At 32.4% G+C, this 17,677-nt stretch overlaps 1 protein-coding gene across 1 annotated transcript; it reads right to left on the minus strand.

Annotated features, from left to right (window-relative positions):
• Nucleotides 1-2,035: 2,035 nt before the first annotated feature.
• On the minus strand, nucleotides 2,036-13,517 carry LOC149411270 (circadian clock-controlled protein daywake-like). Its single transcript, XM_089647664.1, has 5 exons — nucleotides 13,417-13,517; nucleotides 9,332-9,572; nucleotides 8,186-8,319; nucleotides 3,151-3,300; nucleotides 2,036-2,190 (listed from the first exon to the last, which is right to left on the minus strand). The coding sequence occupies exons 1-5, from the start codon at nucleotides 13,475-13,477 to the stop codon at nucleotides 2,036-2,038; spliced, it is 741 nt and encodes a 246-aa protein (XP_089503790.1). The 5' UTR covers nucleotides 13,478-13,517.
• Between the last annotated feature and the right edge of the window lie 4,160 nt (nucleotides 13,518-17,677).

Genomic DNA, 17,677 nt, shown 5'->3' on the forward strand with positions numbered 1-17,677 from the left:
AAAAACGTTAAAATCTTTGAAAACATATTTTTGTGCTTCAAGATCTTTTTTTGAATCATATTTTGTCAAAATACAATGAATACGTCATTATCAACTATTTGTTTATATTCGTAGTTTTCTTGTAGGTCATCTAAATCATACATATTTAAAAAAAATCGTTTAAAACAATGCACAATCTTTGAACTTTAAAACAATACAGATTAACAGAGAGGTAAATAGCTGACATATCGTCATGATACGTCGGATAATTGTCTAGCGCTTGAGTGCTGCCAAAATATTACAAATGGATAACGTGTAATAAAATAGGACTATTAAAATTTGTCATTTTATATTTTTTTTAGTTATCTAAAAACAATTTAAAATGTTTTTTTTTTGCAGATTTTCATACAAGTTGAGAGAACGATTTGATACGGTGTCCCGGCCTTTTGATCTAGGTGGTTTTGGTTTGAACTGGTGAGTTTAGATGGGGAAAATTAACTCAATATGTGATGAAAGCCAAAACTGGACGCTAGAAGGTTTATAAAGAAGAATTAGACGTATTATTAATTGTTGGAATAAATACAAAGAAAAAATAATTTATTGATTTATAAAGATAGCGAAAAGAAAGAATTGAAGAAAATGGAGATATCAGATTATTGTACAGACACAAAAATCTAAATTGCAGCTCAGCCACCTAATCACAAATCCATAATTGAATCTATTTACGAGATTAAATTACTAATTTATCTTCTCTAAATGCCTTATATAGTCAACAAAAAATAATTAGATATGATTTGAGATTTTCATTGTCAAAAGTTATTGATTTATTTTAGGAGTATGTATTATGCCATATTGTGCCACCTCCCTCTTAAGCCAACGTTTTGGACAGCATTACAGTGCCCCCATCATGGCAGATGTGTAATTAAATGTCCTGATTGTGGACACTGTAATGATGTCCGAAACGTTGGTGAAATAGGGAGGTAGCGCAACACGGCGTAATACCCCAAAAATAAATCAATATATAATTATGCAATTAAGAGATAGAAATCGATCGAAAAACATGACTATTGTATTGACGTTAGGGCCAGTTGTCACACACAACAAGAACAACAGCAAAGTGAATATTCATGTTCAGTTTATTGCGTTATGGGCCAGCTGTTTCACGGAAATTGAACAATAGATGCATAGTTATACATATAGAATATTCACTTTAAAAATTGATGAATTGTTCAAATTCTGTAATACAAGTGGCCCCTAATGTAGCAGAGTTTCATTTTCGATTTTTTAGACGGGGTGACAGTCGGCGACCATGTAAAAAACCATATAAATTAAAAAAAAGTCTCCCTAGTGTCACGTTGCTCCCTATGCACACCTCTGTATTCATATATCACAATGGATTTTTATGCAGCGATGTAACGACAGCGATATATTGTTGCCTGCAACTAAAGTTGCTCGGGTGCACCTGGTTTTACGTCTAATACGTTCGATTAAATCTTATGCTGCGTATACATTTGCCAAGCCTCAAATTATTGGAAAGGAATGCAGCAACAGCAAATGCCACGAAACACAGCTTGCGGTTTCTTCGTTCCTTTCCTATAATTCGAGGCTCTGCTCGCGTTTCGGTTCGCAATTGTATATGCAGCATTAGAATTAAAAATGCTTGTAGTTGAAGTAATTGTATTTTCAAATAACTTCTAGATCTTCCTTTTCTTCGAATGGTGGAAGGATAGAATGTTTGAATATGTTGATATTCACACAAATCAAAATCTTTTAGGCCCCATTTGTGCAAAATATACGCACAGTAGCTGCGACTGCATCAGCTGCAACAACATCAAGTTGGTTTATTAAGTTTCATCTCCATAATACGTTGTGGCGTCGTGTGCTTTGCTGTCTATTTGATTGGTTAACCAGATGAACAAATTACATCATGCGGTCTGAGCCATAACTTTGTATTCTGTTTTTTTTTTGTAGGGAGCGCGTATTTAAATAAAATATCCTTTTGAAACATTGATAACGATGGTGAACTTAAGTTAAATGATGATGATATGATGTCCATCTAGTCCTCCAGGATCATCTCTGCCAGGGGAATGGTGCCGAAGATTCTGTTGATGTATGTCATAAATATGACGTTGGCCGTGTCCTCGACGATGGGATTTATGATATCCAGCACCAGGCGTGGATTGCCGTTGAAGAAATTTGCTGCTGTTTCGGCTGGAAATATTAAAAACAGTAAGTCATAAAAAATAAACATTGTGAATTCCGCACCAGAGTCTTGACTGCACGAAGCCAATTAAACAATGGTCTTTTCAATTAGACGAATTTCGTGAGGATGAATAAGGAGTGAAGGGGAAAGACTTGAAGGGTAAAGCAAGGTTGGGAAACAGCCAGCTATTCAAATCTCGCTTCTGAAAAGCAGCAGCCATTTTATGTAACGCTTATATTGAGTGATACCAATCATATCTACTGACCCTGTACAAATCGCAAGTGCACCCCACTGTTGAATGGCGGTCTAGAGACAATTAGAACACAATTTAAAAAAAAATATCCCTTGAATATGAGCAGAAACAGGCGGTCTATTTGATAGATACCTTTATTTAAACAAAATGATTGCTATAAGAGCACTGGCGTCAGGTGGAAATACTGTCCTTTTCTACTGGTAGAAAATGTATTTTAATGGAGGAACTAGCTTTATTGATCCCTTCGGTGCCGGTATATAGTCAGGAAAAAAGTTTGTACACGTCGTACACATTGGATCAGATATGTCACCTGAAAACGGGTCGTTCATACGACTGGTTTTTGTGTTGAACAGCTCGTAAGCATAAGCATACTAACAAAGGCGTTAGATGGGAATGCTGAGCTTATTCTAGCTTTCCAAATATCAATTCAGCGTGATCCAAAGAACTATCATCATTGAACATTTTGGCACTGCGCAGCCGGGAGACCCGCCAAACGCGTGACTAATGTTTGTAAGGTTGAAATTAGCCATAGGTCCCTGTGTCCAACATCTTCTCCATGGAGTGACTTACTGAAATTTCTATACCCCCCTTCTACAAATTGGTTCTTTTAAAAACCTAGATTCTCCCCTTCTTTTCTTTGAAAATATATTAGAAAATGCATCCACCAAAGAATATATAGGCTTCCTGGAGGCGGTAAAAACGTAAGAAGACTTACCAATGAGGGACGTGGCTGCGTCCTTATCCACGAAACGCACCCTTCCGTTGCCGACCTTAATCTTGGAACTGAACTTGTCTACCTGCAGGTACTCGATGCCTTTCTTCTTTACCACCTTGGCGCCGCCCTTTATGAACGCTGAACAGTCGGCTAAAAAGACAAAACGATTTCATTAATTCATTTCAAAAGAATGTGAATACCATACAAGAGTCATAACCTGCGAACTTTCCAACCGCCTGGAGCCAAGAATAAATACCAAGCGTCCAATAACGGTGAAAAAAATTGAAAAAATAAAGTTTGGATCAAGTGGTCAATTCGGAAGATTACGGACAAACAAATTAAGATCACCAGACAGATGGAATTCACTTCGTAATTTTGTTTGGTTTTTGTTTTGAGTATATTAGGAAACAGTTTTACATCTGAATTAATTTTGTATTTAAGATTTTGAGTATAAAATAAACCAGTTAAGTTCCATTTACACTTATTTTTATTAAAGTTCTATATTGATTATGATATGGATTATGATATTGATTATGATATTGATTATGATATTGATATTGATATTGATTGTGATATTGATATTAATATTGATTATGATATTGATATTGATATTGATATTGATTATGATATTGATATTGATTATGATATTGATTATGATATTGATATTGATTATGGTATTGATATTATTTGTGATATTGATTATGGTACTGAGATTAATTATGATATTGATCTTGATTATGATATTGATTATGATATTTATATTGATTATGATATTAATATTGATTATTTTTATAAGCAATAATTGTTCGCCTGAAACACTCATCCACATTGAAAAAATCTCCTGATAAAACATACATGACGCCAACAATATTGATTATGATATTGATATTGATATTGATTATGATATTGATATTGACTATGATATTGATATTGATATTGATTATGATATTGATATTGATTATGATATTGATCTTGATTATGATATTGATTATGATTTTTATATTGATTATGATATTAATATTGATTATGATATTGATTATGATATTTATATTGATTATGATATTGATATTCATTATGATATTGATATTCATTATGATATTGATATTGATTATGATATTCATTATGATATTGATATTCATTATGATATTGATTATGAGTCATATCTTATGCAAAAGTAGCATTTCTTTGCTAAACTTCAATGAAAGTGGCGTACCGATGGCCTGTGCGACTTTGGCAGGTGACTAAAAGGGTGTTCAATGATGAATCTGAACACAATATATATATTTTTAAACATATCTAATCTAAACTAACCTAACCCAACCTATTATTTATTTTATCGTATTCTGTATTGCACCTGTTCTGGTTTATCCAGTTTAAACCATTAAAACGTTTAACATGAATTTATGTTTTTCAAAAATATTCCAAATACCTATCAATTTAAAAAAAAAAAACAAGAACACAATGCCGGTAAGCGAAAGTTTATTTATGAATACAATTACTTTGCATATTAACCTCATTGTTTAAGGTCACATAATCATATACTATACCGATGCTTGAATATGGAAACATTCGAGTGATTTAGCTAAAATTTTCGGATGAAAATATATTTTTTTTAGATGTTATATGTTAACATGATTCAAGAGTGACTTTCCAACTATTTTACTAGGTTCTTCACAACTTTAGTTAGGCCCGTAAATAATTATTGAACTGGGGTAGGTAGATAAACAGAGGATGGGAATACTGTAATATATTTAACAAGAGGGTATGGATATTATTTTGTTGTGAATATGACGGGATCCTATTTGCCCTGGAGCTAAACAGTCTATTGTACCGCTAATGTTCAAAGGCGTTACATTGCATGTCCATTAATTATCGCAAGTAGTACGGAGAGCAGTGGCGTGCGTTGCTCTTTGAACGAAAGTAAGCTATGTGCAGTTTTTTGAAGTAAAGGCATGAATTTTATTTTTTGATGCATACTTGAAAAAGGCCATTTTAATGTCACCCTACTCCGATTTTTGAAGCCAACTGTTTTTTTTTTTAAATTATGTTTAGTCTAAAACAATTTTTAAATGAAGATTTTCAGGAAATTTGGCTTTGAAAAAACCGCCGCACGATTTTTCTGAAAATCTTTATACCAAAACCGAATTTTAGAAAAAAATTAAAAAGAGATTTTCGTCTACAACACCATCAATAATGCCATTTTTTCGAAATCTAAGCACTCTAGTACACAAAAAAGTCACGATCCGCCACTGGTATGTTGTAAGGCTCAAGGTAATTGGGAGGGATAGGAGATAGGGAAGAGGAAGATGGGAAAGTACCTAACAATTCAGATCTGGTCACCAAACACAAGCACATTTCAAGCCATGTTTCAATTCTGAATGGTGGTATTACACCAGCGATATAGAGAGAATATTCCGCCCTAGAACGTGCCACAAATATACCTTATATTATTTGAACCCACGATCTCCGGATTGTTAGTCGAGAGCTTTACCCCTCGACCACGGAGACCGTCACTATGTTTTGACCGTCGAATATCCCTAAAAGTGTGTGGAACAATAAAGTCAGGTGTTTGAATCCATCAGTGTAGAGCGAGACAGATATATTATAGTACTATAAAAGCCCAGGTATAAGTTTGATCTCAAACAAACAAAAACGCATAAACACGCATCTGTAATCTTTTTACTCGGTTAACAATTATTAAATAATCAATCTTATTATTATTGTATGAGTAATCCAAGAACCTTACAAAAATAATGGTACAGCCTATAACCATATTATACGTAGTAATGCAAAATCATGTGTTTTTGGTTTGAAAATTTGGTCGCCTAGAAATGTTTCAGATGCTTTAATTAAATACTGCGAGTAGAATACATCTTGACCTTTAAAATAATCGAGTATTTTTTATATAAGTCTTTATATAAGCTCAGAAAAAAATAATGTATAGGCCTATGAAAACTGCTTTAAAGTTCAAAATCTCCTACTTACAAACCCATTTTCGGTTATGATTTTATAGTATAATGTGGAAAATTAAGTTATTTATAAAATGATCGGAAAAAAATTAAATATTTATGCCTGAACATCCACAAAATAAAATAAAAGGCACTTTTTGGCCATGTTCTTGCATAAATCAAAACAGGCGGATGGTGTTAAGCGGGAATTTAAACCTTATTGCCATCTACGTAAGGATCGTTATTGATAGCGGCTCAATTTAAAATATTACACCACGTATTTAAGATTTAATTTTTTTAAACTTCGTTTATCAATCTGCCTTTAAGGACTGCACGCCACTGACGGAAAGTGACTGTCATGTATTAATGACGCCATTGACGTCTCGTGTTACATAACCATAGCACGTCGTGCAATAACCTTTTAAATAACATAACAGCACTGCTACCGAGTGACCGAGGATGGTTTTTTATCGGTTAATTATTTGCTGCAGCATTATATCACAGAAATGAAAGTGTACCATTGCCTTGTTGCAAAATGATCGTTACAAAGAAATCTCTGCATAACAATTACGAGTGCTTTTTGCCATGCAACTAAGGCACGTTTTGTACCTAGTTAAATATGACTCTTTTTCATATAACTGATTTATTTCTTCTTTGAAGCATGCACAAGGCTTACGTCAACTGATTTAATATTATTTTTTGGTAGGTGACTGTTAAGGCGATGCACCACGTCGTGTAACATTGGAAATCGGGCCACTAACACCCGTTATATTGATGACGATAAGGTTCAAATTCCCGCTTAAGAGGAAGCTACAAGCCAAAATGTGTATATTATTGGTAAACCTTATATTGTAGGTAATAGGCATTAAAATTGCTTGAAAAACGGAGTATAGAAACGTTCGATTTCAAGAACAAAACTGTTTTTTTATTTATTTTGTAAATAATTTTATAAGAAAGCAAAAAAGTTAATCAAGTAAAACTGTAAAAGATAATCTTAGCTATAATACTGTATTTTTTTAAGTTGTTTCCTTTACGCGTTCATACATTTCTATTGAAAAAATATTTTTTTTAGTAGTTTAAATTTATATTTTTTTTTGAGTAATTTATTATTTTATTTGTATTCTACTCAAGCGAAACGATAGGAAAACCTTCAATTTATCGAATGCGGGGCTTATACTTAAAAAAGATCCACTTCACACGGACAATTTACGAATTTCTACCGATTTATAACACATTTCTCTCGAAAACCTTATGTTTTTAAGTTCCTAATAATATATATATATATATATATATATCTTTAATCGCATATATATATATATTTTATTAAAGATAATATCTATACATTTGCAGAGCCGAAACGGTAATTGCCGAAAATTCCCTCGATAGAAAAAATCGCAAAGTGTGCCCAAAAAATAATTGAAAACACATTTTGTTCTATTATTTAACGTGTCATAGGTATGAAAAAATTCACAGTGTGTCTTTAAATGCAACTTAAGCTTCTGCCGAGAGATTTTTGAACGAGTCGGGTAAATTGAATATTTTCACATTTTTCGCTTAATTATTATCGAATCAACCTTTGAAAAATCACGATATATGACTACAAAGAAAAAAAACATTTAAAATATAAAATTGAAATATTTTTCAGGTTAAAAAATATAATATTAAAAGTAGGTACTTTATCGCTTGTCTGAATTCTTGACACAAACAAACATTGAAAACGACCATTAAAATATTTTTTTGTTAAATTATTATAATGACACTTAAAATCAAAATAAATCCGAGTACATTGAAACAAAGTTTTCGGTGGCTGAGGTGACATCGCGTTTGGGTTCCACCCAGGCGTAGTGTGTTCAATTCCTCGGCTGGCTAAGTCCTCCATCACAAAACAAGCAACATTTCCCGCTTACTGTGGTGGTAGTAGGAGATTTCAAATATTGTCAGGTTATTAGTAACCCGAGAATGTTTATTCTTTTTTTTTTTAAATGATGATTTTGAAAATGTGCTCTTAGAGTAATATAATTTTTGTCTGCAAAAGCCCTTTCAATAATAACCAAAAAAAGATAATGAAAATAAAGTAAGGGCTTTACTGAAATTTCCTTCCATTGTTCCCTTTCCTCCCAAGGGAATAAGCAGCAGTCTTCCTTGCACGTCATACTCTGACGTCACATACAGATGAGGGAGTGCAACTGACAGTTCAGCGGTGTATTTGTTGAGGTCAACTCTGGAAATAGGAATATCGTTGGTTAAAAGATTTAAAAAACTGATAAAAAAATGATACGAGAAGATCTCTCATACTTATGGTTTGCTTATCCACAATCCGCATCCAGCTATCCCGGTGATTTAAAAAATACTAAATTAACACGAAAAACATACGGTTTATATAAATAAGCGGTGGTCAATATTTGACAATGAAAAAGAAACTGAACTTGATGTTAGGGAGAGAGGATCTCAAGCTCGAAAACTTCAAGACCTAGAATTGGTTTTTGAAAAAATCAGATACCTTCAGTTAAGACACATTTTTTGCCGACAGTCCCACCAACTAGTGTGGAAGCAGATAGAGCGTTTTCTGCTGGTGGTTTTGCCTAAATGTCCGTTCGCTTATAGGTGACAGGAGTCTTATTATATCTTATATTTTTATCAAAGTCTTCCTAAAATAGTAAGTACGATGTTAGTAATACTTTTAATAATAATATTACTAGTTGCAAATATGATTGACACCAAATAATAAAACGAATGTTTATGAAACGTTGGCAAAATTAAATAAAAATCCCACGTACGCGGGATTTGAGGAAGATGAAAGATTTGTAAACTCTACTCGTGCTCTTCACGTCTTCACGCAGAGCCTACAATCTACTCGTACTCTGCACGGTAGATCTTGGGGTCTTCACTCAGTTCCTATCATTTGTCACGATGCTTTGCGGATGATTTTTGAAGGGAAGATAGAGGGTGAAATAAGTTTTAAGAGAAAAAGATATACAGAAGCTACCAGATCAATAAGAAGTTTCGAAATTAAACAGAATTTCAACAATTAATCAAATTTCAAATATAAAATTCAAGTTCTGTTATTATCAAAGTACTATGAAAGAACCATAATGGGTAAAAGGACTTTCACAAAAATTTCTTTTGAAATTTTTTAAGTTGTTGATTTCCTTATGGGATATTTTAGGGATTTCTATAGGATTGAGCATTTCCATTAAAATTGAATTGAAATCAAGCAATATCAGTTAACTCACTTGAGATTTTTGATCCTGAAAGAGCTTGGCCCATACGTCTTCATGTTGGTCATCTTGGCCTTGACCTTGATGGCTTCGAGGTCCCTGTCTACGGTGAGATGGGGGATCTCGAGGGGCTCGTAGGGAGGCACCTTGATCTGAGGGATACCCTTCACTAGATAGGGACGAATCTTCTCCACGGCGGCCAGGATACACTTGACGAATTCAGGGTCTTTGCGCTTGCATTGGGGCATGTAATCGGCTGGAAAAAAAATCGTTTCAAGCAAATTTAAAAACAAATTGAACTAGTTTTTTGCCCACCATTCTAGGGATGTCTTTTTATTATGGCGAATAAACATTCTAAGGTCGGTTCGAAACCTGAAAATGTTGAACTCTCTCTCTTTCTTGCCATCGTAACAATGAAATTGTTGCTTGGGCAAAGATGGAGGAATTAGCTTGCAGAGGGTTAAACCGTTAATGCCTGGGTGGGAATCTAACCCTTTGAACCACTCGGCTACAAACATCAGTATATCTAAATACTTATAAAATATAAGCTGACGTGTGGTAGAGATAGGTAGAGACTGACGATATGTAGAAATAGACGTATACCATCACGGACTTTTCTGTGGACCTTTTTAAGATATACAATTCCTTAGAACATTAATTTGATGAAGGTTTAGCCAGCGTTAGCAATGTAAGCGCCCATAAATATTTTGTTTATGACTTGATTACAAAACATCAACTTTTCTCTACTTTCTATAAATGTATTATATATATAAACCTTCCGGAAAAAAATCTCTTAATGATAGTAAAAACCGTATCAAAATTCGTTGCATAGCTTAGAAGAACTAAGCGCACAAACAGACAAACACGGATAGCGACTTTATTTGATAATATTTAGAGATCTTGCGCCACAGTCACTTGGCGTATTTTGTTTCGTGAATAATAATTACATTGAATTTTTTTTTGCTTGATGTAAGTTAGGACGGGTTGTTTCGGAGAATTTGAACAGTTCATCAAATTTTGACGTTCATTTTCAGGTTCTTTAAAAGTCCTATTCAAATTCTGTTATTATATCATTATAGGCTAGTTGCTTGACAGAACTGAACTAAAAACAGAACTTATAAAAATCGTATTGTTCAAATTCTCCAAAACAAACCGTCCTTACTGTTTTTCAATAAAAAAAGAACACTGACTGATATCGACATTATTCAGGAAAAAAGGTTAAAAAGCGATTTGTAACTTATTTATCCAGTGTACAATAGAAAAAAATATTAGTTTTAAACAAATCTGCTAGATGGAATATTTTTAGTGTTGTCAAACGTAAAGCAATCATGTCCGCAAAGGAATGTAAGTGCGTGCATATTCGAAATACCTACTAATTATTTTGCTTCTTGCATGTCCAATAGAAGGTTCAACCTCCCATTGCGTGTAATGCGAAAAGCTATTAAAAGGTATTGTTACCTATGCGTGCCTACATACAATTAACTGGGTATTACTGCTAAATAGAAGATGCTATTACTAACTCTTCCAATAATATGCATTACCTATGATAGAGATAAAGTCCCTACTGCCCGTTACCAGTGAGTCTTATAATGCTGTGGTAAATAAAAACACAGTGTCTTCCCAGAGACCTGATCTGATGGAAGGTTCAGGCAATGTCTTTGAACGGATACATCTCTAGTTTCAAATGTTGAACCAATAGCAAATATCGATTAAACACCCGAAACTAATTGTTATTGATGAATATTAATACTTATAAAATGTAACACATGGTCTCAACATTGGTCATAATCAGCACTGATCAACATCAACATTAAATCTGAATGCCAGCATAGGTAATAGAAACATAGGGAGATATGACATCTAAGCCTGCCGACTGTCGCCGAGCTACGCCTAAACTGCATGAAGCATCAAAGTTTCTTTGTAATGAAGGTTACGGGTTTGGCGCTTAGGTTGAAAGGAGCGCCGTTGTGCTTATATGCGATTTGCTGTACGTATAGGTGAACGATGTTCATGACCCATCTTTCTTGTTTCTATTATCTATTATTAACAACAACATCAACATTGATCCACTTTTCAACATCGTCATTTATTTACTTTTGAAGAACATCAATATTTATAAACTTTTTAACATCATCATTGATTTACTTTTGAACAACATCAACATTAATCAACTTTTTAATATTGATAATGTTTTTTTAGCATTGATCAACTTTTAACAGCATCTGTATTGATAAACTTTTTAACAACATCAACATTGATATACTTTTTAATATCATCATTGATTAATTTTTGAACCACATCAACATTGATCAACTTTTGAACCATACTAACATTAATAATCTTTTGAACTACATTAACATCGTTAAATTTTTTGAAAATATCAACATTGTTCAACCTTTGAACCACATTAATATTGATCATCTTTTGAACCACATAAACATTGTTAAACTTTTGAAACACATCAACATTGATCATCTTTTGAACAAAAGGTAAATATTCGGAATCGCTGGACAAGGATTATATGAAATATTTTTAAATAAAACCTTCTGATTTACCTTAATTACTATAAAAGGAATCTGACTGCATTTGGGATATTTTTAATTTTAGCATTTTAATTTTTAATTACGTAAATCGAAAATTCAATTTCGTTGTATGGGATGACAGCTGGAATGATTTCTGTTGATGACATTTTCTCTGGTTGGTATTCTTGATACGAGTGGCTAGAATTTGAATCATTTCGGAATGCAAATTCTAGTTAGGTACTGTTTTGGCCAAACTCGATAAATAAAATATTTTTATGTTACTTATAAAACTTAAATTATTTATATTTAGGTAATAAAATAATTATTGTTTTATTTAACCTAAACTATAGAAACCTAACCTATAATAATCAAACCTAAATTAACCTAACCTAACCTATAATAATCAAACCTAAACCAACCTAACCTATAATAATCCAACCTAACCTAATCTAACCTATATCCTAATAATAATCCTACCTAACCTATAATAATCCAACCTAACCTAACCTAACCTATATCCTAATAATAATCCTACCTAACCTATAATAATCCAACCTAACCTAACCTAACCTATAATAATCCAACCTAACCTATATCCTAATAATAATCCAACCTAACCTAACCTAACCTATATCCTAATAATAATCCAACCTAACCTAACCTAACCTATAATAATCCAACCTAACCTATATCCTAATAATAATCCAACCTAACCTAACCTAACCTATATCCTAATAATAATCCAAACTAACCTAACCTATATCCTAATAATAATCCAACCTAACCTAACCTATATCCTAATAATAATCCAACCTAACCTATAATAATCCAACCTAACCTGTATCCTAATAATAATCCAACCTAACCTATAATAATCGAACCTTACCTACAATAATCCAACCTAACCTATAGTAATCCAACCTAACCTAACCTAACCTATATCCTAATAATAATCCTACCTAACCTATAATATCCAATCTATCCTAACCTAACGTAAATCCTAATAATAAACCAACCTAACCTATAATAAACCAACCTAACCTATAATAATCCAACCTTACCTATAATAACCCCACCTTTTTTAATTTTTCTATTTTATAAAACATACCTAAATCTCTTTATTTTATTTTTCGAGTTTGGCTAAAATAGTACCTAACTAGTATTTGCACATGGTAAAAAATATAGCCACTCGTATCAGGAAAACAAACAAAAGAAAATTTTATCAACAGAAAGCATTCCAGCTGTCATCCCATACAACGAAAGTGAATTTTCGATTTACGTAATTAAAAATTAAAATGCTAAAATTAAAAATATCCCAAATGCAGTCAGATTCCTTTTATAGTAATTAAGGTAAATCAGAAGGTTTTATTTAAAAATATTTCATATAATCCTTGTCCAGCGATTCCGAATAATTACCGAACAAAATAAACATTATTAAACTTTTTAACAACATCAACATTTATCATTAACATTAACACCAACAGATTTTAAGTATTTCTGATAATGTGAAAATTAAACATACTAACAAATTGGCGGAACACCGATTTCTAAAATAATTTTAGGTAATATGGTACTCACGTAGAATTTTGGAGCTCACATCAAAGACGCAGATGACTGCTAGCATCAAAAACAGCTTCATCTTGGATCTTTTTTGGAATTTTTTCAGTCAAAATCGGTTTTATTTAATATTATAACTATGAGATCAGGCCGTCAGCTCCTTCTCAGTATAACTTTTCTCAGGTAAAGGTAGATGCTTCTTATGGACATTAAACCTGTAAAAATAATTCAAATACCTTTAGAAAATGTCTTTGATATATTGATGATTTGTATAGCATCGTTTTAGCGAGAAATCAAAGCTCTATCTTATTACTACAGGTAATTTTTATAACAACTTATGACTTTTGGCTAATATGTATCCGTATGAATGTTTGTGATGTACCGCAATAAAGACATAATGCTTGATGTTAGAACGTTAATAAATATCTGTTTTAATAAAATGGTTGTTTAAATGTCCATTTTATAAAACTATATGATGGTTCAAAAGTCTATAAAGATTGATTTTATGAAGTTATAAGGCTGTTTTATGAAATTATATAGTTCTTCAATAAAGACCAAATTTTACAAAATTATATGACAGTTCAATAAAGATTTAGTTTATAAAATAATATGGCTGTTCAATAACATGAAGACCAATTAAAAATATATATCGCTATTAAAATAAGATAAAAAAATAATTTAAATGGCTGTTGTATATACAGATTTTATCTATAAAAATATTTAAAAAAAAACAAAATAATATGTTGATAGGGTAACCCCCTTTGTAAATATATAGATAAAATAAATAATACTTTATTCTACTTCCCCTTTAAATAAGTAGAATTACTAACATCTTTAAAATCTTAAAAACATTAAGAAAATATATGTAGACCGGGGAACCCATTTTATTAAATTAATTTACTCATACCTTTATTAATCTGTACATAAAAATAAATAAATAATATAAATTCTAGCTTTACGTTTCCCCCTTAAAAAAGTCAATTAATTAAAAACTTAGAAATCTTCAAAAAAGATAAAATAAATTAGTATGTTGATCGGGAAACCCCTTTTAATAACTTAATCAACTAACACATTTATAATTCCATAGATGATATTAATAATAGAAACTACTATCTTCCATTACCCCTAAGCAAGTATCTTAAAATTATTCCACAGATAAAATAAAGAATTCTAAGTCCTACCTTCTCTTAGTGAATTCGTCTATTAAAATCAGTTTGTCCCAGTCCGCACCGTACCGGCCGAAAGAAAAGTGACAACTGCGCAACTGAGATCAGACTCCAGCAAGCCACCTACAGTCCGGGGGGGATTATTTATATGCCCTAAATTCAAACTAATATACTCGGCCTCCAGTTAAGTTTTTCACTATTAAAAAATGCTACGCACACCAACAATTTTGTTTTATGGAGTTGTTTGGGTTAATAATATTCTATATCGGCATATTCTGATACAAGTATTGGCTAATTGTTGATTTGTTAGGAGTTTGTTCTGCTTATCGATTAGGCAGTACATAATGAATTATTAGTGGACTTTTGATTTTGGTTATCGATAGTATTATACCAATTTCCTGACACGGTCACGCTGTTGATAGCCAGACTGATATTGATATTAATTTTATAGCTACGAGTATTTAAATATTTAGAAAAGTACTCGAAAACAAATTTTTTCAGTTACATGAAGAAGTTGGTGAAGAGGTGTTCGATAATGCATTAAATAGTTGAGATCATCGCTTTTCACTCTCATTCCAGCATTAAGGCTTAGTATAGGTGAAGAGGTGTTCGATAATGCATTAAATAGTTGAGATCATCGCTTTTCACCCTCATTCCAGCATTAAGGCTTAGTATAGGTGAAGAGGTGTTCGATAATGCATTAAATAGTTGAGATCATCGCTTTTCACTCTCATTCCAGCATTAAGGCTTAGTATAGGTGAAGAGGTGTTCGATAATGCATTAAATAGTTGAGATCATCGCTTTTCACCCTAATTCCAGCATTAAGGCTTAGTATAGGTGAAGAGGTGTTCGATAATGCATTAAATAGTTGAGATCATCGCTTTTCACTTTGATTCCAGCATTAAGGCTTAGAATAGGTGAAGAAGTGTTCGATAATGCATTAAATAGTTGAGATCATCGTTTTTCACGTCCATTTGAGCGTCGAGTAAATCGAGTATTTGAGAATAGGTAAATAGGTGTTCGATAATGCATTAAATAGTTGAGATCATCGTTTTTCACGTTCATTTGAGCATTAAGGCTTAGTATAGGTAAAGAGGTGTTCGATAATGCATTAAATAGATGAGATCATCGCTTTTTAATTTCATTTAAATGTGATTTAATTCACGCTCAGTCCACATAAATTTTTCATTTACCTGTTTAATGCGGTTTTCATTTTTTCGGGAATTTTATTTATTTTATATTTCTTTACTAACTCATTTTATACGCACATGGGGCTTTACATTAAAAGGTAAGATTTTCTCTAGGGTTATAAACAATGGTTGAAGAAAATCAGTCCTTATATTACAACGGTTCAGAATAGGATAAAATATAATAATAAAAAAAATAATAAACTGAAAGTATCAGAAATAATATCACGACACAAAAAAAAAAGATTTCAGTGCGTTTTAAACCTCGAATATGTTAATGAAAATTTCAATATTATTGGCATTAGCGAGTTTTTCTACATACATTGTTTGTGAATGGTGATATTGAAATAGCCAGTGTGTCAAGTAGGTACTCTTAAATTGACCAGACTCAGAAGTTCAGAAGAATACAGCTCTGAATTTACAATTTTGAAAAAGAAGCATAGGTCGAGTTAGTGTATGCACAGGGTTTTCCAATAAGAGGTGTTATTTTGAATAGCCCGCTATTTCGGTAGATGTTACTTTTAAAGCTATCATTTTTTGACATTTGACAAGTAAAAATACGTTATTAATAAAAATGGAACAATACACGCTTCAAAAAAGCATTGAAATTATTAAAATTCACTTGAGTGAATCAAATGCAAATCATCTTGAGTGATGAGGCCCATTTCCACCTCGGTGGCTTCGTCAACAAGCAAAATTGTCGCATCTGGGGCTCAGAAAACCCAAGAGTTATTGTTAAAAAGCCTCTCTATCCTCAACGTGTGACTGTTTGTTGCAGTTTATGGTCCGGCGGAGTCATTGGACCTTACTTTTTCGAAAATGAGGCTGGAGCAACAGTTACGCAGTTTTCGCGCTTTCGAGAGATGATTAATGATTTTTTATGGCTGGAATTGGATGGTATTGATTTGGACAACGCTTGCTTTCAACAAGACGGCTCTACGTGCCACACAATCGACGAAACCATTGATCTTTTACGATTGAATATCAAAATAACACCACTTATTGGAAAACCCTGTATTTGTGAGGTGTTTTAATTTGTACTTCGGGAATATTTAAGTTAAAATAAATAAATCGTAAAAATTGTTAGTTATAGTTGTTTACAAGCCAATATTTTTCCATGGTTGAGAATAATAGTGACCCAGCATCCAATTCAGTTATTTCATAAAAGAATTCAAAATGGATACGTTTGATTTCCCACCACTTCTGGGGTGTGAAAACCGGTAATTATTGTTAGAATTTACTCCCGTTGAGATCGAGTTCGGTGTTGTTGGTAATTAATCTTCTCAGGCGTAGGTAAAGGTAACTCTATTTGCATATGGGGTCATTGCTTGACCTTATGTTTTGTGCAATATTGGTTAATAGTCCATTATTTTGCCATTAGGTGCGGACACACAAATAATATTAAGGTTTTCTCAAAATTAAAAGAAAATCTTTTTTTTTTCTCTTTTCATACAAAATAATTTTTAAAAATTTAAAAAAATCCAAATTTCGGTCCAGCTCCTCACATCTCACACTGCTAAACGGTGTATTATGCATAGAATATTTCATATTAGATACATTGAATGAACATTGTGGTAAAATTCACATTTCTTATCAAAATTAAAAATAACCTTACACCAGTCTCGGTCTACTAAGAAAACGAAACTTTTCATATTCCTTTCCAAAGAACCAACTTAACCTTTTTCCAAACTCTTGCGCGAATGTGTCGACTGTATAAAATCCACTGTAGTGGCAAGATTCGGAACAAATTTAGCTATAACCTTAACATGATCAAAACTTTACTATCTTTTGTTTTTTATCGTTCTTGTTTTACACACATATCGATTTATGTTTGTATTTATTCTTTGTAATTTATTTTGCTAACCCTATGTCTGTTGTGTAAATAAAATTTCGGAACTAAATTTCGTTTGTCCGACGGTTAATTTATTT

This window comes from Hesperophylax consimilis, chromosome 26 (genome assembly GCF_061612785.1).
Source record: "Hesperophylax consimilis isolate HC1 chromosome 26, BYU_Hcon_1.0, whole genome shotgun sequence".
Lineage (NCBI taxonomy): Eukaryota > Metazoa > Arthropoda > Insecta > Trichoptera > Limnephilidae > Hesperophylax > Hesperophylax consimilis.

Bases quoted from the DNA above. Each gene is read 5' to 3' on its own strand.
- LOC149411270 (XM_089647664.1), bottom strand. From the start codon at position 13,477: ATGAAGCTGTTTTTGATGCTAGCAGTCATCTGCGTCTTTGATGTGAGC. The intron at 9,573-13,416 runs GTGAGTACCATA...TTTTTTTTCCAG, and splicing joins TGTGAGCTCCAAAATTCTAC to CCGATTACATGCCCCAATGC. The intron at 2,191-3,150 runs GTAAGTCTTCTT...TAATATTTCCAG, and splicing joins CGCAGCCACGTCCCTCATTG to CCGAAACAGCAGCAAATTTC.